The sequence below is a fragment of the Mirounga leonina genome, unplaced genomic scaffold, assembly GCF_011800145.1.
Source record: "Mirounga leonina isolate KUSES-001 unplaced genomic scaffold, KU_Mleo_1.0 Mir_127, whole genome shotgun sequence".
Lineage (NCBI taxonomy): Eukaryota > Metazoa > Chordata > Mammalia > Carnivora > Phocidae > Mirounga > Mirounga leonina.
This window is the reverse complement of record NW_023270316.1, coordinates 15,697,838-15,721,963: the sequence shown is the minus strand read 5'-3', so window position 1 is coordinate 15,721,963 and position 24,126 is coordinate 15,697,838. Positions and strand designations below refer to the sequence as shown.

Here is a 24,126-nt window from a genome sequence, read left to right as displayed (position 1 = left end):
GCAACTCCGAGATCGTCAACCTGGAAGCTCAGCAAATCTCCTGGTTCAAGAGTTTTTTATAGAGCTTGATCTCCAGGCCGTTGGCCCCTTGCCCAGGTTGGCGGGTGGGGCTGAAAGATCCCATTCCCTAATTACTTGATCTTTCTGGTGACCAGCCCTGTCCTGAGGCTATCTTGGGGCCCCAACCCCAAGTCACCTCATTAGTATGAACTCCCTTGTGATCTGAAGCTGCTCATTATGAATAACAAAGACACTCCTATCACTCAGGAAATTCCTAAGGTTTTAGGAGCTGTGCCGAGAGCCTGGGACAAAGACCAAAAATATAAATATATTTTTTTAAATTTTATTTTATTATATTGTTAATCACCATACATTACATCACTAGTTTTTGATGTAGTGTTCCATGATTTATTGTTTGCGTATAACACCCAGTGCTCCATTCAATACGTACCCCCTTTAATACCAATCACCAGGCTAACCCATCCCCCCACCCCCTCCCCTCTAGAACAAATATATTTTTAAAGCGCACCTTCCATGACCCTGCATCCTCCATAGAGCTAGCCATTTCTTGACTTTTCTCAGCTCTTTGAAAAACTGGTCTAAATTTCATGTCTCCTATCTTTGATCCCTAATCACTACTCAACTTTTATTATCCAGAGGCTCTCCTTCCCCACAGCACTACACTAAAATGACTAGAAAATTTGCCGACACATTGCCAAAACAGACACTGTTAAAAGTCTTTGCCTTGCTGAACTCCAGCCGGACCGCTGCTTATCATTGAATGTTGAACCCTTTGCTTTCTGTGGTATTACTTCTCCTGTTCTCTTCCCCTCCTCTGACTTTTTTCTTTTCTTTTCTTTTAAATAATCCCTTCTAAATGTTCTCCTTGGCTCCTCTACCTATGACTTAGACCTTGGTGTTTCTCATGGCTTGTCTGTGAATCAGTGTTGCCCACCTGGCCATTCTGTGTGCCCTCCTTGGGAAGATTTAATCCACTCTCAGGGCTTTAATAGCCATTTAACTCCTAAATATGTATCTGTAGATCTTGAACCGTGCCCAGCAATTTGAGCTCTAGATCTGCACGTTGGCCAGTTAGTTAGGTATCTCTGCTCGGGCGTCCCACGGATCTCTACATCTTAACATCTCCCCCAAATGTAATTTATCATTCTCTTAACAATTTAACATCCAAAACCTTAAAATATCACCCAAGAAAGTGCACCCCCCTGCATAATCAATCACTTTTTTTTTTTTTTTTTGATCTAAAGAGTTCTGCCGTCTGTCTCGACACCACCTGTTCGCAGTGCGGTGCTTTCCGCCTTATCATCACCAGCCTGATTTATTGCAACAACTTCATAACTCGGATCCCTGCAGGAGCTCAATCTTGCCAGAATCTCAAATTCATCTTCCATACTGTTGCCAGAATAAGCTATCAAAAACGTAATTCTGCAGTCAATAAAAATGGCAAAAGATCTCATAACATGTAAAAACATTCATGATATATTGCTTAGTGTAAAAAAAAGCAGACTCCAAAACAGTATGTCTCCATTATGATCCCATATTGTTGTTGTTTTTTTAATGTGTATATATGCTCCAAGAAACGAAGAATATACATCTAAATATTAACAGGGGTTATCTCCCAATGGTAGATCAAGTGTGATTTTCTTTTTTTATTGATTTAGCTTTCCAAGCTTTCTGCAATGAGCACACATTACTTTTGAAATCGGGAAAAAGCTTAGTCCCACAAATCTAACAATGTCAATTTCTTCCTTAAAATCTCAAGTGAGCTCTCTGTCGGCAGGAAGAGGTCCAAGCACTTTTTTGGGGTACACAAGGCCTTCGAGGACCTGGCCCTGGCCCCTATTTTCCCCTCTAGCTTCACTTCCCCTCTCACGTTGGAGAGCAGTGGGGCTCAAATATGGGGGTGCCCCAGCCAGAGTTTCAGATTCTGTAAGTCTGGGGTGGGGTCCAGGAACTGGCATTTGTAATAAGTGCTAGAGATGCTGTTGGTCTGGGGGACACATTTTTAAATAATTATTATTGTGGCAAAATATACACAACATACAATTTACCATCATTAACTACTTTTAAGCATACAATTCAACGACATGAAGTGCATTCAATGTTGGGTAGCCATGACTATTATGCACTTTCAGAGCTTTTTCACCCTCCAAACAGAAACTTTGAGGCATTAAATGATTTCACCCCCATCTCCCCTTCCCCTCGCTCCTTGTAAACCTCTATTTTACTTTGTGTCTATGAATTTGTCTATTTGTAGGTACCTCGTATAAGTGGAATTCTACCATTCCATCATTTGTGTATACCACACCTTACTTGTCCACTCATCTAAAGATGTACATTTGGGTTGTTTCCACTTCTGACTACTGTGAATAATGCTATGAGTGTTGGTGTGCAAGAATCTGTTTGAACCCCTCCTTTCCACTCTTTCAGGCACATACCTAGAAGGGGAACTGCTGGGTCATCTGGTAATTCAATGTCTAACTTTTTGAGGACTTGCCATCCTGTCTTCCACAGTCGCTGCACCATTTTACATTCCCACCAGCAACGCACCAGGGTTCCAGTTTCTCCGCATCCTTACCAATGTTTTTTTATTTATTTTTATTTTATTTATTTTATTTATTATTTTATTTATTTATAATGTTTTATTTATTTATTTTATTTATTATTTTATTTATTTATAATGTTTATTATTTATTTTATTTTTTATTTATTTATAATGTTTATTATTTATTTATTATTTTCTGCTTTTTCAAATAATAGCCATCCTAAAAGGTACTAAGTGGTATCGCATTACAGTTTTTGATGTCGCTCATGGACTAGAGACACATTGTGAGAACATCTGTGCGAGAGCACTGCTGAGGACCTCTGTTCCGGGAACACACAATATCGTTCACGGCTTGGTGTTTCCACAGGGCTGGCCCTTCTGCCTGGGATCCTCCTCAGTTTCCTCTACTGACTGTGGTTCATCCTTTAAAACACAGCACAACGCAAATGTCATCTGCAGAAAGTTTTCTCAGAACCTCTAGGTTGGGCTGGCAGACCTCACTAAAGGTCCCCAGAGTACCAGGAGCCATGGAAGGTGGGCACGGTAGCGGGGGGGAAGGAGGGGGAGAGGGCAAGGCACTGGCTGAAAAGCAAGTGGTTTGGTTGGAAGTCTGTGCAGGGAGCTGATAAGCCCCAAGACCCCTTCCCCATGGCAGACAGCCCAGCAGGGGCTATGGAGGTCTCACCACTTGCATTTCCCTTCAAGATGGAGCTTGTCATCCAGCTGCGGCGAGCACAGTTAGCGGACAGCCCCTGTCTGCAGAGTCGTCAGGATCCACCTCAGTTCTTTCAGCGCAGCCGCCAGCCAACGACTGAGCACAACGGGGTATCCGGCATTTTTGCCCAGTTTGAGACTTCTCTGCCAAGCCGTCTTTGCTCTGGGGCTCCCTGTGGAGTTGGCTGGGGTTTGTTTGGGCAGATCTACATCGTGGGCTTAGGCTCTCCCGGCCCACGCTTCCCCTCCCCTTCCTTTCTGCAGCTGTCTGACCTGCACTGCAGCCTGGGGATCCCTCCTGCCCAGATAAGCATCCTCCCTTGCACATCTTTCACAAGCATTCCCCCTCCTACAATCAACTGCTTGCACCCCTACCTCTGTCTCAGTCACCACTCCCCAGAGGATCCAACTGACACAGATGGTCCCAAGAGTTGGTGCAACAAAGCAGGTGGTAAGTTAGGTTTGTTGGCCTGGCTGGTCACGAGAATGCCATCCTGAGTGGGGCGTGGGGCACACGAGCAAAGTGGCAACCCCAATGCCAAAACTTGCAAAAATTCAGGCATTTGAAAAGTTCAGGGAGCAAGTCATATGAGGACCATGGAATTTGCTGGTTGTTCCTGAGTCACATGGATGCCCCACAGCGGGTGAAGAAAAGCTGAGGGCAGTTAACGAACAAGTGGCAGTTAAGTGTGGGGGCCCTATTTCTTAAAACAGGAGAAAAGAAAAAAACCTAAGACCAAACTCAGAACTTTACAGTTAAAAAACTTCGAAGAGTCAAAATCTTTATGGGTATCCACCCAGATATTCCTATCCTGAGTGCCAGGGGCCCAGGTTTTTCCTAACAGCCTGAACTCCTCCTTTAGGGGAGATAGTAAATCAAAAACAAAATCGCAGGGCACGTGGGTGGCTCAGTCGGTTGAGCTTCCAACTCTTGATTTCGGGTCATGGGATGGAGCCCCACATCAGGCTCTGCGCTCAGCTCGCAATCTGCTTGTCCCTCTCCCTCCTCCCGCTTGCACTCTCTCTCTCTCTCTCTCTCTCTCTCAAATAAATAAAATCTTTTTTTTTTTTTAAGATTTTATTTATTTATTTGAGAGAGAGAATGAGAGAGAGAGAGCACACGAGAGGGGGGAGGGTCAGAGGGAGAAGCAGACTCCCTGCCGAGCAGGGAGCCCGATGCGGGACTCGATCCAGGGACTCCAGGATCATGACCTGAGCCGAAGGCAGTCGCTTAACCAACTGAGCCACCCAGGCGCCCAATAAATAAAATCTTTAAAAAAAAAAAAAAAATCACAACTTGGAGGAGCCCATGAAGATGAGCACCACCCTAAAGGGTCGCAAGGACGCAGGGCCGGGTCCCCATCAAGTCACCATTTAATTCACCAATCTGGCTGGATGCTGGAGAATGGCCACAGGCAGTTGCCGCCTCCATCAAGTAGTGGCGCCCACGGCAGCAGCCGTGCCCTGCGGCATCTCTTTTGCTAGAGCAGATTACAAGTTCCCTGGAACATAGTATCCAGCCATGGATCTGGTGAATGTGTTCTTTTCTATTTCAATCAAAAAAGAACATCAGAAACCAGGTGCATTCACGGTTTTGCCCCAGGGCTAGGTTACTGGTTCTGCTCTCTGAAGAGACTTGGGTCTTCTGACCATCATGCAGAATGTCACACTGAGGGGTGCCTGGGGGGCTCAGTCATTAGGCATCTGCCTTCGGCTCAGGTCATGATCCCGGGGTCCTGGGATCGAGCCCCGCATCGGGCTCCCTGCTCCAAGGAAAGCCTGCTTCTCCTTTTCCCACTCCCCCTGCTTGTGTTCCCTCTCTCGCTGTGTCTCTCTCTGTCAAACAAATAAATAAAATCTTAAAAAAAAAAAAAAAGAATGTCACATTGATCTATTAAACTGATGGCATCATGCTGATCAGGCAGGATTAGCAGGAGGGGTTAGCACACAGCTGGCTTTGGTAATGCACATGCAGCCTAGAAGGTGGAAGATAAACCCCATGAATATTCAGGACTTGCCATTTCAGTAAATTCTTAGGAGTCCAGTGATGAAAATCAAATTGCTTTTCCACAGAGAAGGAAGCACAGTGGCTGGGAGGCCTCTATGGATTCCGGAGGCAACACATTCCACATGTAGGGATAATGCTCCAGCCCATAAACTGAGTGACACGGAGGCTGTCTGGGGCAGGGAGAGGGCCCTGCAGCAGGGCCAAGCTGGGGGGCAAGTACCCCCGCCACTTGGGCCATCTGCTCTGGCAGGCCCTGTGGTAGTGGAGGTGTCAGTCATAGACAGAGATGCAGCATACATTTTATGGGAAGCCCCAGTGGGAGAATCACAGTGCAGGTACCTAGGGTTCTGGGGGGAACGGTGGAGAATTTTATGATTTTAGAAAACAGCTCCTGGCAGGTTACTGGACAGAATGCTTGACATCAAGTGACCATGTTTCCAGAACTGTCCATTACATGCTGGGTTCTTTTGGACTCACTGTTATGGACTGAATTGAGTTCTCCCTCCTCCCCAATTCATATGTTGGAGTCCTAACTTCTAATACCTCAGAATGTATTTGGAAATAACGTTGTTAAAGAGAAACTTAAATTAAAATGAGGTCTGGGGGTGGGGCTAATCCAATCCAATCCAATCCTGATCACACTGGGGCGAGCACTGTTCTTATAAGAAGAGTGAATTTAGACACAGACATGAGCATGCACAGAGAGATGACCACATGAAGACAGGGTGAAGGTGGCTATCCACAAGCCAAGCAGAGAGGCTCCAGAAGAAACCATCCCTGCCAACAACTTGATCTCCGACATCCAGCCTCCAGAAGTACGAGAAAATAAATTTGTTGTTTAAGCCACCCGGTCTGTGGTATTTTGTTACGGCAGCCCTGAGAAACTCAGGCACCCAACTAGCCATCGAGTCAGGTGGGCCCAGTAGCAGTCCATGGTAAGATGAAAATGGCCCATTGGGATTGAGCCTGCGTGCAATCAGAGGGCACCAGTAAGCTGCAGGAGCAGGTAGGCTAGACTCTGATGTCACCAGCTTGGTTCTACCTCTCAGCTTATACCTGGGGCCTCGTGAAAGGGCCCGGACAACCCACTGAAAGGGGAGGAAAAAACCCAACGTTCTAGACCAGTTGGCTTGTAATGTACAAGCCACAAATAGATGGGGGCTGCATTAAAACCACACAGGGGTGGGGCGCCTGGGTGGCTCAGTTGGTTAAACGACTGCCTTCGGCTCAGGTCATGATCCTGGAGTCCTGGGATCGAGTCCCGCATCGGGCTCCCTGCTCAGCAGGAAGTCTGCTTCTCCCTCTGACCCTCCCCCCTCTCATGCTCTATCTCATTCTCTCTCTCAAATAAATAAATAAAATCTTTAAAAAAACAAAAAACAAAAAACCACACAGGGGTGACATTAAAAGAATGCGCAAAGGAGAAATCTGTCAAACAGCAGAGCTATGAGCAGTGTACTTGCTCCTGCACTTTGTATAGAAGTGACCTGAGGTGAGAAATGTATGAATGCATAGGCAGCAGTGAATGGCCTGGTTAGCCACTTCGGAAACTTGGAAGGAAAAAGACTAGAGATGCAGAGATAAGAAGGCATGCTTGGAGGTGTGTGAATGGCCACATGGGGTTGGCTGGGGAGTGTGAAGATCCAGGTGTCACACGTTGATGCCCACTAGAAAGCAACCACCGTGCAAGAGGCACTTAACTATCAGGTAGACAAAATGAGTAGGTTAATTGACTTTGGCTAGCCTTCACCATCAACTACCCCAGAACTGCCACAGTGGGCATAGGAATGGACTCACCATAGATGTAGAGATGGAACCTACTCTTGGGCCCCCAGCACGGACTCTCACTTACCAAGGCCAATCTAGCTGCTGCCACTGCCACACACCCAACCTGCTGGCAACAAAGGCTGAGCTCCCAATAGGACACTATTCCTTGAAGAAACCAACCAGTTACTTGGTGGTAAGTTAACTCCATCAGGCACTTTCCAGCCTGAAAGGGCCAGTGGTCTATTCTCACGATACTTTTTCTGTATGGATTTGCCCTTCCTGCCTGCAAAGCCTTAGGCAGCACCATCATCCTGCCCAATCCTGCTTCTTCTTTTATCATTACAGGTGTTAAATTTGAGCATGTTTCTGCACATTCCCTTCAGATTGGCTTCTTTCACTTAATAATAGGCAGGTAAGCTTCCTCTGGGTCCTTTCATGGCTTGACAGTTCATATAATTTGGATGCACCAGTTTATTTATCCATTTACCTACTGAAGGACATCTGGGTTGCTCCCAAGTTTGGACAACAACAAATAAAGTTAATGTAAACATCTGCAGGTTTTTGTGTGGACGTAAGTTTCAACTCCTTTGGGTAAATGCCAAGGGGTGCGATTGCTGGATCACATGGTAAGGGTACATTTAGTTTTGTAAGAAAACTGCCAAACTGTCTTCCAAAGTGGTTGTACCATTTTGCATTCCCACCAGCAATGTACGAGAGTTCCTGTTGCTCCACATCCTTATCAGCATTTGGTGTTGTCAGTGTTCCAGATTTCGGCCATTCTAATAGGTATCTAATCTTTGTTTTAATCTGTACTTCTCTGATGACATATGATGTAGAACATTCATTTTTTTTACACTTTTTGCATAAAGGTTTTTTTTAACTGGTTTATCATTGTGTTCCTAATGCTTGCCAAGGTCATCTCCTGAGACTAGATAAAGGTTAAGCTATATTGAGTATATTGAAGTCTGAAATAAAAGTGTACACAAAAATATGTGCCAAAAAAGACACAGAGAAAGTGTTTTTATTTTGTCATCTACCCTCAATGACCGAAGTTCACCAAAGACCATTTGCTTTCAGTTGGTCCCATTTTCTACCTATAACTTCCTTGCCTCTCCAAGCTCTCACCTCCACGCCCTTGTGCCCATTCCCCGCTCCATTTCTTCTAGCTACCAGCCACCCCCAAGAAGCGCTTTCTTTCCTACACAACTAGGACCAGTGGGCATCACTTCAGTCATTCTCACTCTCAGCCCTCTGCTCCCTCCGTCCCTCCTGACTCCGACTATGCCCACCTCTGGATCAATCTACTTTTACACATCTCAGAATTCTGGAACTACAATGTTCAACTTCAGTTTGTGTTTCACTCCTGTTTCGCAAATCCTCTTATTAACTTTGGATCTGCTTATTCTTTTCTTGATCTCCACCTCCTCAAGGCCCTTACTCCACTCTTATCCCCCTCCTTTAACCACTTCCGAGTTAATGACCTTGCTACCCACTCCACAGAGGAAACAAGCCATCATTCATGCCCTGAAGCCAGAAAGCTGGGCAGTCTTGGACTCCTTTCCCTTTCTCAATGCAATATCCAGTCAGTTGCTTTTTCAAGTCATCTTCAAGTCGTTAGGAGACAGAGGAATTAAAAATATTTAATCAAGTAATATAAAATTTTTTCTACAGCAAAATAAAAACATACCTTACTAAAAATAAAGCCACATTCTACATTAAATACATTAAAATATTGATACTTTTATAAATAAAATCATTTTAAATGGTAAATACATGATAAAACTTCTCTCATACGCTGTTACTTATATATAGTTCAACAACTGATTTCGAAAATATAAAAACTACATCCTTCTTTTAAAAAACATTTAACTTAATATTACAAAATTATCAAAAGTTAAAAAGTGCTAAATACTCGTCCATTGTTCCCATTTTAAAACAATTATAGCACATCAGATCTTTAAAAAAAGATGAATGCGGGCATATGGCTCATCCTATATTGCCTAAAAATGAAAACTTGAGACTTTCTGGGCAGTGGGAGAGGCTGGGAAGCTGAGTTCAGTGCCAGCCAAGGCTGTCATCCATGCAGAGCTGTTTCCCATCCTGGTTCTCAGAACCACGAGATTCCTCCTTCCTGGCCCCCCTTCTACAGACAGGTCTTTCTAGGCCTACCGGTTCCAGACTTTCAGGAGAGAAGGTTTCTGAAAGAATCTTGATATTTAACTCATATGGCAATACTAAAACAATTCTAAATATTGAGGCATTTTTGCATTTGAATTTTATGCAAAAGTCACAAATCTAATTCCATCTGAAGAGGACACTTCATCTGGTCACTTGATTTCATATCGCTTGTTGAGGTAGGATAATTTCTCTGAAAACTGTCCTTTCTATACAAACGGTGGTTGTACTGGAAAGGGTTCTAATGCTTTTTCTGCATTCTTCCAATTGTGAAAATTCTCTCTGTACCAGTCAACTGGTAGGAAAAAAACAAAAGACGAAAATAAAAAATAAAACACTAAACACCAGTTAACCAATATTTACTGGGTTCTTGCTAAGTAAGAAAAATCCTGCCCATCAGCTACTCAGCTAATTTTACTTAGATTCTTAATTTAAGTAAGAATCAGTCTTGCCAAAGGGATGCCTCACGAAGAAAACAATTTGATTCCGAACTAACCAATGTCATTGATCACAAGATGTTTTAATACCCGAAAACTTAGATTTAAAAATCAATTATTGTTTTCTTTTTAACTTCAAAAGTCCTTCAGTGCTGAATTTGCTGGTGTAAGTGTTTAAGACATTCTAAGAAATTCAGGGACAGAGATAAGTCATTTGCACTGGTTTTAAAGTTACAGAAAAAAATGCAATGTTTTGCTCATGTAAATGCAGCAATACTACATTACAGGCATAATGAGATGGTGTGATCTTCCTTCTGGTAATATGTAAAATTAGTTTATGTGGCTATACTACCAGTAAAGTGTTTTTTTAGTTAAAAAATGATAAATTATCTTTGAATTGGCTTTTAAAAATTCAACACATCTACTCTGTGTCAAGCTCTAAATGAACACTTCTTTTCTACATGTGAGTTTATCTTTTCTCATAAATACATTTTTAAACAAAACTTTAACATATATACAGATTTTATATATGCTCATTTTAATGGCTATTTCTGCACATACTAAATTTTGTTTGTTTCAATATAAAGACTTAAGACACTCAAAGATTGCAACTGTCGATATCTCATCAAATCTAAGATGCCACTGACCTCAAAATGGACCATTATTTTACATATTACCAAGAAAGAAAGGAAGATGGAATAATAATAAGACACTTGTGACATTAAAACTCACACCTTTAAAGGATGTGAAAAAAGTGAAAAATTTGCACCTAAGTATCAATGAACTAGGTTTCTGACAAATGCTGATAAGACACAGGAAGCCTAAGCAGAAGTCTGGGTGTGAAATTCAAGATGCTTAGGAGATATGTTACTATTGCTGGAAATATATGAGATGTAATAACTTGAAAAGTGAAAATGATGCATCACGACATTCTACTGAATTTATAGTGTTCTAAAAGTAAATTATGTTCCCTTTAAATTTTTCTGAATCTCCTCTCCCCCCGCACCAAAAGGATCAATGCATAACATACTTGTTTTCTTTATTCCTTCTTTCCAAGGCACTTTGGGTCTCCATCCTAAGCCATGTATTTTTTCTGACTTCATTGGATATCTCATGTCATTGGTAGGTCTCGGAAAACAAAACAGATTTAAAATGACATTGTGGATATACATTTACAAATTTAATACTAAGAGAACTAATGTGTGTCCATGAATCTTTACCATAATTCAAATTTTTTCTTAAAAAATTCTCCCTGATGACACACTTATAGAAAATTTGTAAAATAAAGTACATATTAAAAAAAAAAAGCATCTGTAATCCCAGAGGCCTAACCCTCTCCGTCGCTCACCCTTTTCTGCTTTCAGCCATGATCTGGGTATGAATGCAGTGCCTCATACCTAAATGTTTGATGAATGAATAAATAAATCCACATAAATGTATTAGGGCTCTTATGTTCTACACCCTGGGTACTTTATATACATTATAAATAAGACCTTAAAATACTTCTGTTAACAAGACATTATTATCCCTATTTCACATTCGAGGAGACGTCAGACTTGGAAAAGGTCAGTAACTTTCTTTAGTCACACAGCTAGTAGGCAATAATGTTACACTTTATTCTTTTGACACATAATTAGGAAAAAGTATTTTAGCTGAAAATTCAAGAGCAATAATAGTAGTTTCTGGTTAAGTCCATATATTTTAGAATTGTATAAGTATCTAAGATTTCACAACCTTTCCCCAATGTTTTAACTTGTAACTCACCTATCATTAACATAATCCACCCAGTTTTCCATTTCGGACTCTGAACTGGTCTCTTTGATCTGTCAAAATGGAGAAGGCTTTTGAGTCAAAATTACAAAACAAGACCAGAGAATAACAAAGGTATTCAATAGCTGATTAAAAAGACAAGAAAAACAACCCCTTGGGGTGCCTCAGTGATGCCCTCTGTTAACACCTAACTCTTGATTTTGGCTCAAGTCATGATCTCAGGGTCGTGAGATCGAGCCCCACGGAGTCAGCTTGAAGATTCTCTCTCCCTCTCCTCTCCCCTCCCCTGCCCATGCGCACACTCTATCTCTCTCTCTCTCAAATAAATAAATAAATCTTTACAAAAGAAAAATAACCCCTTCAAAGTGGAGGAGACAGCTAAAATGAAGAGCATTTTAGTAACACTTTCCATGCTTTATAACCCACATTCCATCTGAAGCTCACACAGAATACACGCTGCATAAACTAGGGGAGAAAATTAATTTTTTGACTCTTGGTTATTAGTCAGTATGATACTGTAATTTATGATATGAAGGATGTATTTGGTCTTTATCCAAGTTCCTAAACCCTTGGAATTTCCCAAGTGATGAGAGATAAAAGTGTCTTTTGCTATTCATAACAAGCCCCTTTTAAGCACACCAGAGTTTATGTTAATGAGTGAATTTTGGAAAGTCCCTAAGGATGGGGGCTGGTTGCCAAGGGAACCAACCCTGTGCTCTGAGGGCTGGAGGTTGAATTCATAGCCAGTGGTCAATGATTTAACCAATCATGACTACTTAATGAAGTCTCCATAAAAAAACAAAACAAGGGGGTTTGGAGAACATCTGAGCTGCTGAAAACATGCAGGTACTGGGAAGGTGGCAAGCCCAGAGTGCATGATCAATCCACGCTCCTCTCTCATACCTCGCCCCAGGCATCTCCTCCCTCTGGCTGTTCCTGACTTCTATCCTTTGCAATGAGCCAGTGAGTCGTTGTGTGTGTGACTTCTGTGAGTCACTCTGGCTAAACACCTCTGCCCTATCGCCAGTGGTCAGAAGCACAGGTTTTGTGGTTGGCGCATGAAGCAGGGGATCGTCCTTGGGAGGACTAAGCCCTTAGCCTATGGGATCTGAAGCCGTCTCCAGGCAGATAATGTCAGAATTGAGTTAAATAAGAGGTCACCCAGCTTGTCTCTGAGAATTTCTTGGTATGGAAAACCCACATGTTTGGAGTACAAAGTATTCTGAGAGCAGTGTAAAGGAAGAGTATTTCAGTACACCAAGTCTCCCTTTCTACTGAATCCTGAGACTGAGAATTGATGTTCACTCATACATACATACACTCCCAACTATAATTACTTACAGGTCATCGATCCTTAAGATTAGCACACACAGTTTTGTATTCTGACATTGAGGTATTTGTTATAATGAATATCTACACTGAATGTGTTAGGATTGTTATTTTCCTGAAAAGCTGTTATAAATGAGTGATAGAACGTCCAGTAATGACATATCTCCATGTACTTTTCATTTTTTTACTCATTCACTTTCCAACTGAGTAAATTGTAAATTGCTGATTTTGACTAAATGATTAGTGCCACTAATTTAATGACAATTCTGAAAACACTACCCTTTTGCAATATATACATACCAGTTGTATTAGTTCTTTGGCAAGCTGGAGAACTGACATTTCAAAATTGGTTCCGATGTTGTAAATTTCACCTGGCTTCCCCTTCTTGAGGACAGTGAGAAATGCTTCTACTACATCAGTCGCATAAAGGAAATTTCTTGTTTGAAGCCCTGATCCATGAATGCAGCTAAAAAGATTAAATGAAAGGGATCATAAAGTATAAAAAGTAAGCTCTCCCCAACCAGGGTAACACAACTCCAGAGAAGCCAATTCCCATGGGGAGCCTAGAAATCTCTTACTGAAAACACAAATTCTCATGACTTTTCTAAATTTTATCGGTAATTTTTAAATGACCACCGAACCTCCTACAGCACTCAGGGGGTAAGTTGCAAACATATAAATGACCCCTGAGAAATAAGTTATTCATCAATTTTCTACCTTAAATTCATCTTGAAGAAATATGTATAGCTCTGTGAATTAGATAAATCCTTTGGAAAAGTAAAATTATATAAAGACTGATGTCAGATCTTAATGCGATAATTCAAAGTTCTAGGATACATTATTTAAGAATTGAAATTATAAAAAAAATTCAAGTTATCTAAGTAAATTATAAAGATGAGTAACAGATTGTAATTATTTAAAGAACCATCACATTGATTGTAGAAGGAATTCATAAATTTGTTGAAACATTCCATTCTCTGGCCTTCAACTCTTAAGACTATGATTTTCAAGAAAGGCTGTCACTGAATACTATCCACATACCAGAAAAACATATGGGTACAAAGGTAAATAATAACATACCATTTCCTGTTGTGTTGTAGTAAAGATATAAATTTTGGAATAACCTAAAAGAATATTTAAATATCATTTCAGACATTGGAAATTCACTCATTAATATGAATCTAACTCATCTTAAGATTAATAGAAATTAAGAAATATACATAGAGGTAAATTCTAATTCTTATCAGTTCAAGAAAAAAGCTATTGTAATTTTGATAAGTGAGAGAACTCTAAAATAGCTTCCTATTTCACAAAAACAAGATATCTGCTGGACAAACATAAAGACAAAATGATACAAATAGTGTAAAAATTCAGAAAAAGTCTTCATGAACAGTTTGGTCTCATCACAAACGCTCACCTTTGATTTCATAAGGGCAGGAATCATATCTTATTTATTGCTTTGCATACAGCACCTATTCAATCAGTGCTTGTGAAATTAATAAGAAGTAAATTCCAGTGCCATTGACCTCAAAGAAAAGTCATGTTAAACAGGATGAGATATATTATTAAACTTACAACGCACCTCTGAAAGATACTTCCCAAATTAAGCAAAGTAGATATTAAGACCAAGAGATCATGACATGGCCCCTTTCTTTGGCCGAATAGATAAATGCAATGAGCTGGAAAGTGAAAAACCCTATCTCCAAATTTTTAGGCACAGAAGGTAATGGTTACTTCAATTAGGCTTAATGATAACAGAACCAACTGCACAGTTGGTTCGGCCTTTTAACTACATTTCTTTATTCACTACTTGTACTACTTTCTGGAAGACATTCAGGCCAGCAACAGTAAAGAGGAGCTGGGGAACAGTGAGTCAGCAGACGGGAAGACAAATTTCTGTACAAGCTTCCCGCAGGACTCTCTAACTAGCTCTCAAATTTCTAGATTGCAAACCAGGAAGGAGTCTTCAGCAACATGACAGAATGCTCTATAGTGCTTCAGAACCGTGAAGAGCACCAGGCATTTCCGCATTATCATCTCACTGGACCCTTCAAAGATCCCTTCTGAGTGTTTTCATTTTCCCCCAATTCAAAGATGATGCTCCAAGGGCCTCAGGTCACGCCATCTGGTGTCAGGTTGAGACTTGAACTCAGGTCTTCAGACTCTAAACCTGATGAGATTTGCATGTGTGGCCTATACAGTGCTTATAATTACGTACAATTACAGCAGAAATTATTCCAGACAAATAACTGAAGAGAGATTATCTTAAATAATGAGGAGCTATAGTCACTAAAAACACACCATGGATTCACAAAATGTACCTTTTCTGGATACTGATGTGGTCCGTAAACATTACTGCTTCGCGTGATGACGGCTGGAAACTTAAAAAAGTAGTCAATGTTAATGCAATAAGAGGTCCAATTGTAATGATTTTCTGAAGATAGGCAGTCCTAAAAGATGGACACCTGCAGCTAAGTAACTCCACGCACCTTAAGGACAGAAGCGAAGGGATTTTTTTCTGATGTAAGGTTCCTGAAAATATGGGAGAAGATAGGATTCAGAGAAAGGCAGAGGCTCGTAAAAGGAAAAGGAATATTTTCTTTCCTGGGACAAGAGCAGGATGAATATAGATGGGGGCAGGTTAGTTAGGTTTGATAGCAGGAAATTAAGGGAATGTCTACCCGATGATTTCAGAGACTGCGTCTTGGACCTTAGGTTTGGTTAGATGTGAAACTTCACGTTGTCTTTCCCTGATGCACCAACACTTACAAATAAAAAGAGCTACTACGAAAGGGAAAAGGGCCGGTGCTATGGAAAACAAAAGGCAAGAAAATGTCAACTCCCATTCACGAGGAGCCAAGAGAGGTGAACCATGCAGAGACGAGCATGTGGCAGGTCACAGAATCTGGCCCCCACTGTCTCCCACAGGATTCTGGGAATCAGGATATTCCAAGAGGGCTTTTCCCTACACCTGTAATACTCTACGTACCACTGAAGTAGAAAACATATACATAAATTATTCCTTTAAGTGGTGAACTGAACAAGAAGTAGGTCCTACTTTGTCCACACAATATAGGAAATAAGTATTTTAAACTCCTTAATATATAAACTCCTCAATCTATGTCTTCAACTCTAAAAATGGAATGTGGCTAATGCTAACTTGGAGTTGTATCACCTAAGTCAAAAGAAAAATGATTCAAAAGGAGTTCTGAAATCAGTTCTTACTTTATATCGTTCCCAGTATGACTGTACAAAACACTCAGCAGCTGCTTTAGATGATGCATAAGGATTTGTAGGTTGTTTGGGTGAAGATTCATCAAATTCCTAATTTTAAAAAGATGCATTAAAAAATACACCTATTATGCACAGTTTCTAAGCAGAAAAATCAGAAAACATATTAGAAACCTGAAATGTTAATTACTGCACATTAGAAGACATTTACTGAACCCCAACTATGTCCCTGGCATTTTTCTAAGCATTTTTTATAGAGCAGCATTCACAACAACTCTATAAGGCAGGCAGAGAGAACAACAAGTGCAAAGGTCCTGGGACAGAACTGTGTCCAAAGGAGGTTGGTGTTAGAGAAGAGAAACAGGAGATGAAGCTGGAAAGCTAGAGGGAGGCCAGAACATGCAGAACCCTGAAGGCCTGCGTCACAATATGAACATTTTGGAGTCCTCAGTGTGTATAATGAGGGGATGAAAAAAGCCCACAAAAGGTTTTAATAAGACAGATTTGCATTGTGGTCCATGGTAAGTAGGTGAAACATACCATTTCTGAGCTTACCTTATCAAGACTGCCTCCGTATACTTCATCTGTGCTCACGTAAATAAACTTCTCCACTCTGGCTTCATGAGCAGCACTTACCAAAACATGAGTGCCATAGACATTAACATACGTAAACTCAAAGGCGCGTACAAATGAAAGATCTAAAAAAAGAGAAAAAGCTTGAACAATTCCATCCAAAGGAAAAAACAAATACCCAACAGTAGACTCGGGTTTAAGGAAAGCTCTATTCACTTCTCTTCATTCACCACAACTGCAATAGTTTAAAAAAATAACAAAAATACATTGCTACTTATGATTGCTTTAAGCCTAAATTATGAAGTACATGAAAATTCTTACAACCTAGAAAACTATCAGTGCTAAATTTGCAGGAAACACTTTTTTCTTATTCTAAAAAGAAAAAAATGATACATCTAAATTTAAAACATTCTTAAATTTAAAACTTGAAACTTCTAGTTTCTCCTAATAGACGGCAAGGCTTTTCAGATCAATCTGTTATTGCTGAAAACACAATAAATGCTGGATAAATTATTTTTAAAATAAATTTACTTTGAAGAATAGGTTCTCTATAATCTGGGAATGAGGGGAACTTTACTAAAAATGGCTCACAATCCAGAAACAAAAGGAAAAAAAAAAAACTGATCAGTTTGACTATGTAAAAGCTCTTGCATAGAAAAAACAAACAACCAGGAAATCTATAAACAAAGTAAAAAGACAAATGACAAACTGGGACAAATATTTGAACTTATCAGAAACAAAGGGCTAATATATTCAATCTATAAAGAAGTTATAAAAAATAAAAAGGAACAACCCTTTTGGATAGGAGACATAAACAACTAGTTTAGACAAGAAATACAAAGGTCCTTAAGCTTAAGATGCTCAGCCTCAATTACAATAAGGAAAATCCAAAATGAAAACTCATACATACCACTCCTTAACTATCAGACTGGCAAAAAATTTTAAAATTTGACAATACCTTCTGTTGGTGAGGCTATGGGGGCAGATACTTTATACATTAGGAGTAAGAATACAATGCGTTTCAACCCCTAGGGAAGGAGATTTCTCAATATCTAGGTAAATTACATATGCTTTTATCCCTTAAGCCTGGTTATCGGGCTGAACTGTGTTCCCCCAAATTCATGATAGAGCCCTAACCCCAAGTACCTCAGGATGTGCCTGTATTTGGAGATAGGGCCTTTAAAGAGGTGACTGAATAAAAATAAGGTCATTCGGGTCCCTAGTCCAACGTGACTGGTATGCTTCAAAGAAGAAATTTTGACCCAAAAAGAAACACTAGGGATGCGCAGGGGGAAACTATGTGAGGACACAGTGAGAAAGTGGCCATCTGCAAGCCAAGGAGAGAAGATTGAGGAGAAGCCGGCCCTGCCAGCGCTTGGACTTCCAGCCTCCAGAAAGGTAAGAACTAACTTTCTGTTGTTTAAGCCCTCAATCTGTGGTATTTTGTTATGGCGGCCCTAGCAAACTAATCTACCCTGAATTCCTCCTTCTAGGAACCCCTACCCAACATCAATTGACAAATATACAAAGGACACAGGCACGAAGCCATCCACTGCAGTACTTACTATTTAAATAGCAAAATGTAGGAAACAAACACAAATGTGGTACATCTAGGCAATGGAGTATATGAAAATAAAAAGGAATGAGGAATATCTCAATATTCTGTTATACTCTCCTAAATATACTGTGGAGAAGACCAAGGGACATTATAATTTTAAAATCAGGTAATAAGGCAATAATATACTAACTACCAATGAGGATTCAGCAACATTCTATCTTTTGTTTAGGTGATGGCTATATGGGTATTCATATCATCATTACTCATTTAGCTTTACTTCTAAATTCTTCTGAAAGTATGGTATATTGCACAATATAAAATGGTAGACAATTAGAAGATATCTCAGATGCACAAAACAGTATGGATAATAATATAATGTTCAACCGTGTATACACAAGACCCAGCTTTAAAAAAAAAAAAAATTAAAAACACAGTTGAAGGCCCATCTCCCCAGAAGTAATCACTATATTGAATTTAGTTAAACTCAAAGTTTTAAGATAGCATTCAAGGTTATATTTCAACCTACATGAATAAAAGTGCCTGGAAAAGCACCCAGTTTTCCTGGTAGGGCATGGCATGTGCTCTTTCAAAGACATATTAAGCCCCTACTTGTTTGACTTCAATACTGGACTTTGATTTAGGCTAATTAGTCACTGGGGAAAAAAATGCCCTTCGTAACTATAACATAAAACAATGCTTACCTACATGTGTTTGTGCAGCAAAATGTAGTACTATATCTATTTTTTCTGTTTCAAAAAGCAGTTTCACGAAGTGAGAATTACATATGTCACCCTATATGAAAAGCAAACAGGAAAAAGCAAAATTTCATTCAGCACTCCCATTGGTAATAACTATTTTACTACATGAACCCAAACACTGATAAGAAAAAAATTAATCCCCCACCACCACCACCCTGCTTTAATAGAGAATATCTTGAAAATCCAACCAAGGAGTCAAGTAAGTATAGTAATGATGTATTTCTCCAGCATCCTAGGATATAAGATATTCAATTCAAGATACTTTTTTGCAAATGTGTCTAAAACAGTATTTTATCAAACACCAACTACGACTAAGAACCATGCTAGCTTTTTCCCATAACATTCTTGCCAAGCTCATGTTAACAGGAAACCTTTAAAACATATTTTTAAAGTTTGAGGTAACCATTATTGCAATATATTTAAAGTAAGTGTAACAATTACAATGACATTTTTAAAAATGTGTTTCACCACAACTAAGTGAACTTATGAGTACTTTTGATTTTATATGTACATTTAATTCTTCTAAAAATATGTATTCTCAACAATTCTTTGGTGACTGAAAGAAACACTTTCATATAGAAGAGTAGAATTATAAAATGTTTGCTCAGTATATTCTTTATAATTTGTGGTGAAAAAGAGAGTTTATAGATTATCTTTTTTAAAGAAAAACATAAATCATGAGTTAAATAGTTTCATCTGACATTAAAATTTCCCTTTGCAACTTAATGACCTGGCTCTCTGGTTTATACTTTGGACTCTTCTAAGAGTGCCTAGTAAGACTCAGCCTTCCAGAGCCAATCAATCCACCCTCATAGAAGAAGATCATCCCATGGGCTGTATGTTGGGCTTTTTGGCTGTTGCCTGGCCTGATTAACAGTCCCCTTTATACCAATCTCTTTAAATCCCAGCAAGGCCTCATTAAGGCTAGTGAGGACCTAAAAATCATAAACCACGAAAGTTCAATCACCTCCCCATAGATCTGCCAAGGCACCAAATATCACATGCAGCTTTATAGTGGTATTAATCTAAAATCAGTATTCTCGGGTGCCTGGGTGGCTCAGTTGGTTAAGCGACTGCCTTCGGCTCAGGTCATGATCCTGGAGTCCCAGGATCAAGTCCTGCATCGGGCTCCCTGCTCTGCAGGGAGTCTGCTCCTCCCTCTGACCCTCCCCCCTCTCATGTGCTCTCTCTCTCATTCTCTCTCTCTCAAATAAATAAATAAAATCTTTAAAAAAAATAAAAAATAAATAAAATCAGTATTCTCTATAGCACGTGGTACTTCTGGAAATTAAAAGGTCTTTAATAAGCATGCTTTCCAAGCCCACATTACACAAGCTTGCGAAGTAGAAAGATAAAATGTCTGAATGGCTAGAGACACACCATAATAATTACATAATTATAAGAAAAGTTTCATACCTGTATAAATTTGTAGTTTTGTTTATTAGAAATGGTTTCAAGATTCTTCAAGCTTGCACAGTAATCCAGCTTAAAACAATTAAGTGAGGGAGGGGGAGAAAACAACACAAAAAGTGATAATAGTTTTTCCTATAAAATATTTTAAAGACTGTAGATGTTCTGATCATAATATAAAAACATGTCTTCTTAAAGTGTTTGTTCTTTGTGTTTTTAGAAGAAGTCTCTGATATCTTAAAAAGTAAAAAACAAAAACCATGCAATTTTGTTACCTTTTCAAAATAAAAAATTACTTTTTAGAAACCCCTCCTTTAAAAAATTTTTCTGCCCATATTTGCCCCCAGCCACCAGAAAAGCTTACCATTTCTTACTGCAAAGGAATTAGTACTTGAAAACAATTACACCTGTGTTATACATATTATAACTCATTACACTGTTTCCCGAGTTAATTGCTGGTAAATCCCCATACAAAGGGGGAAAAAAATTACTGCCCCTGATAGTAAGGCAGGCAAAAATTGATAAGACCTACAGATTATTCTGTCTATAGATTTTTACTATTACATTTTATGAAACTAAGGTAACTAATCGCATCTGTGTTTAAAGTAAAAAAATCCAGTGATTACCAATCATGGCTTTCAGACTCTCCAGGGAGACTTCAATTATTACAGAAAAATCCTCAAAGCTAAATTTTTTAGTTTTAATTTAAGAAGTAGATGTGTAATTTTCCAGAGGTGGCAGTTCTAATAAAATAATAAATTATAAGTTATAATAAAATAATAAAATCAAATAATGAGAGTATCCCAACTCTGGAAAAAGGTTAATAATCACAAGATTACACTAAATATTTAGGTTGAAGATTTTCTTTTGGTAAAAATACTGCACTTACAACCTTTACTTTATGGGCTATCATAATGAAAAACTTTTAAAAGACTAAGATTAAATACAGCATGATCACATGACTATGTAGGCCCCTAAGTTGTTAAAATGACTAAATAAAAAATTAAAATATCAGCGTGATAAGATTCTAATACTTTAAAAAAATGTACATAAATGTCAGTGCATAAAGCTCATTTTTATAAAACTCACCTTGTCTAGATTTATGATCATATAGTTTGGATAATCTTCTACTAAAGAGACAATCACATGTGATGCGCTTTAAGAAAAAAGTATATTGTGTTAGTAGAAAACTTAACCTTTTCCCTAAATTCTTCACATTTCTTAAATGTTACCTTAACCTGTTGAGTATTAGGAAACATTCAAAGATACCTTTAAGTTTCTGCAAAATAACAGAAATAACATAACTACACTGAATACACTCCTTCCCCACCCCCACTTTTCACTAACTTTCTCACAGTATCAATAATCGGTACTGATATATCGATATCCCTTTGCACTGTGTAGAAAAGAGAATTTACTGGTCCTAGGTATAAGGAAAAAAAATAGTTTAACCAAATGATTTTGTCCATGTGCTTTGAGTGTGGGAGCAAAGCAGGATAAATACAATGGGTGGTGGTCAGTACAGATAGACTGAAACTGTAACATACCTTTTAAGACACTGTAGGTATAACTATGCAAAACTTAAGTTAGTATGAGCATAGGAGTTGTCTATGTTCACAGTAACCCTACTGCAATTGCTATCTCTTGGTACAAGAATTTGGTCGTGTAAACTAGAATCCTCTGGGAGGTTCTAGATTAAACCTAGGTTTCCAAGGCTAATAATGGCTGAGGCCATCCTGAGTTAGAAAGCCATAGTGGCTCCTGGCTTTCCGAGGACCTGAAGTGGAACCAGAGACATCTGTCAGTGAGATGATCCACCAGATTTTCTCATAGACACAAAAACATTGGGCTCCCAGGAACAAGGACAGCCCTTGACCAAATTACGAACTCAGAGTTTGTATTTTGACGGCCCTTTCACATCATTTTCTAGAACTTGCCCTTCCGGGACCAGCATTCTCACACAAGGACCACCCTTTTATGCCCATGCCCCTCTTCTCATTAGATAAACCCTGCCTGTCTGATACCCTCCTCCAAGTTATTGTCAGATTTGAAGAGGTGATTTAAGGTGCTAATGGGGGAGGTGATTCCCATGCTCCTCTTCCACTAGACATTGGGAGTTTCCTGTTGGTACCTGTGCATTTGTCCATTCAATAACTACTGAAGACCTTTGTAAAATAAGCCAGGCATTTTTATAGATGCTGAGTGAACAGTAGTCTCTGCCCTCATCCGGTTGACATTCTACAGCGGGGATGCAGACAATAAGCAAGTAAACACTAATACACAAAATAACTTCAGACTTCAGGTAGTGATTAGTGTGTTAGTTGGGAAAGGGGCTATTTTAGATGGGATGGCCAGGTAATGCCTGTCCCAGGACGTGATATCTAAGTAACCATCCGAACTGAGAGATGCAAGCACTCTAACCAAAGGGGAAGCAAGTGCAAAGGCCTCAAGACAGGAGGAATGGGCCTCGTGTGTTCCAGGAACTCCAAAAAGGTTAAGTGTGGCAGGTACAGAAAAGCAAAGAGGCAGAATGGCAGATCAGGTTGGAAAAGTAGGGCCCGGACACCTGAGTCTTCCAGATATGCTAAAGAGTTTGGATTGTATTCTAAGTTTGACAGGAACCACTGGGGTAAAACTCTTATGCACTTACTTAACAAACACTGACTTCTTTGTGCAGAACAGACTTTAAGGGAACAAGAGGGGAAGCAGTATGACCAATCAGGAAGCTACAGTAGTAATCTAGACAGAAGACAGTAATGAGGACTAGAAGAGGAGGGGGAGGGGAGAGAAGTGTTCGCTTCGGAAGCAGTGAAAGAGGGCTCACTGATTGCATGTGGGTGTGAGAGAGAAAGAGGCATCCCATATCTCATCCAGGTCAAAGCACCAAAAGAGAGTTTTTTGTTGTTGTTGTTTTTAAGCCCTCTGCATAAATGAATGTCCTACTACAATTCAAAACTCGTTTCTTGGCGCTTATACGTTCAAGGCCTGCCTGTGTACGGAGGGGGCGGGATGGAGGCTGGGGCAGTTGGTGAGAAGCTTACTGCAATGTCGGGGCACTCAGAATTGTGTCAGGTGCATCCCGGGCCAGGTGAGAGGGCAGATGGAACCACAGCACCTTGGTTTTGATTGGGAGGCGTCTTAAAGAAGTCGCAGTTTCAAAGGAACCAAGTCTTCGCAGACCGGGAGAGGGGGAAGAAGGTAGGCTGATCCTGTTCGTGCGTTAAGAGGCCCCCCCCCGCCCCGTATCAGAACCGCCCCCCCAAGCTGGTTCCAAGTTGCCAAGAGCAAGCAGAGGCTCAGGAAAAGGTTGGGGTTTCCGGGGAGCCACTACTCGGCCAGCGGCGCCGTTACCTACATGAAACCTGCACCCCCGGTCACCAGGAGCCGCTTCGCAAAGCTGCTGGGAGGACCCAAGGGCTCCGTCCGGACTGCAGCTGACATCTCCCAGCTCAGCAGTGCCTGGCAGCGTAAAGCGCCAGATCTGTACGCCGCAGGTAAGTTCCACCGCGACTTTTCGCGACGCGTCTCGCTGCCCCGACACGTCAGTAGGGCAGGCGGCAGCAGCTTCCGGAGCCCGGCCGACTTATCCCCGCCCACTTGCGGGCTGGGCGGGGCCCTTGGGTGCGCGGGTGGCGCAGCGCTACTGCGCAGGCGCATCTCTTCTCTGCCCAAACCTGGCCCGCTAGGCGTAATTGGGGTGGCTGGGAAGTGGGGTCTGGAACGTTTTCGTGTCAAGTGACACCAGTATAAAATCGGGCTTTACTTAATACGCAGATGGTCAGAGTTATGAATGATTACCTTCTTTTCATTCTTGTACTGCTAAAGCATCTCCA

General features: G+C 40.4%; 1 protein-coding gene across 5 annotated transcripts; it reads right to left on the bottom strand.

Moving 5' to 3' along the window:
- Positions 1-842: 842 nt before the first annotated feature.
- TGDS (TDP-glucose 4,6-dehydratase) lies at positions 843-23,867 on the bottom strand. 5 transcript variants are annotated; one of them, XR_004678870.1, is made up of 13 exons: positions 23,649-23,867; positions 21,383-21,449; positions 20,300-20,368; positions 18,827-18,917; positions 16,550-16,692; positions 15,989-16,087; positions 15,085-15,144; positions 13,844-13,887; positions 13,064-13,229; positions 11,429-11,487; positions 10,695-10,792; positions 3,249-3,450; positions 2,737-2,986 (listed from the first exon to the last, which is right to left on the bottom strand). XR_004678870.1 is itself a non-coding variant. In XM_035003184.1 (12 exons), exons 1-12 carry the CDS (start codon positions 23,732-23,734, stop codon positions 1,260-1,262), a joined length of 1,149 nt encoding a protein of 382 aa, XP_034859075.1. In that variant the 5' UTR covers positions 23,735-23,867; the 3' UTR covers positions 843-1,259. The 5 variants fall into 5 exon arrangements, 4 of the variants coding, with proteins under 4 accessions (XP_034859075.1, XP_034859076.1, XP_034859077.1 ...); XM_035003184.1 differs by lacking the exons at positions 2,737-2,986; positions 3,249-3,450 and adding an exon at positions 843-1,426; XM_035003185.1 differs by having other exon boundaries at positions 2,737-3,450.
- Between the last annotated feature and the right edge of the window lie 259 nt (positions 23,868-24,126).

Bases quoted from the DNA above. Each gene is read 5' to 3' on its own strand.
- TGDS (XM_035003184.1), bottom strand. From the start codon at position 23,734: ATGTCAGCTGCAGTCCGGACGGAGCCCTTGGGTCCTCCCAGCAGCTTT. The intron at 21,450-23,648 runs GTAGGTAACGGC...TTTTTCTTAAAG, and splicing joins ACCGGGGGTGCAGGTTTCAT to CGCATCACATGTGATTGTCT. The intron at 10,793-11,428 runs GTGAGTTACAAG...TTGTTTTCCGAG, and splicing joins GTGGATTATGTTAATGATAG to ACCTACCAATGACATGAGAT.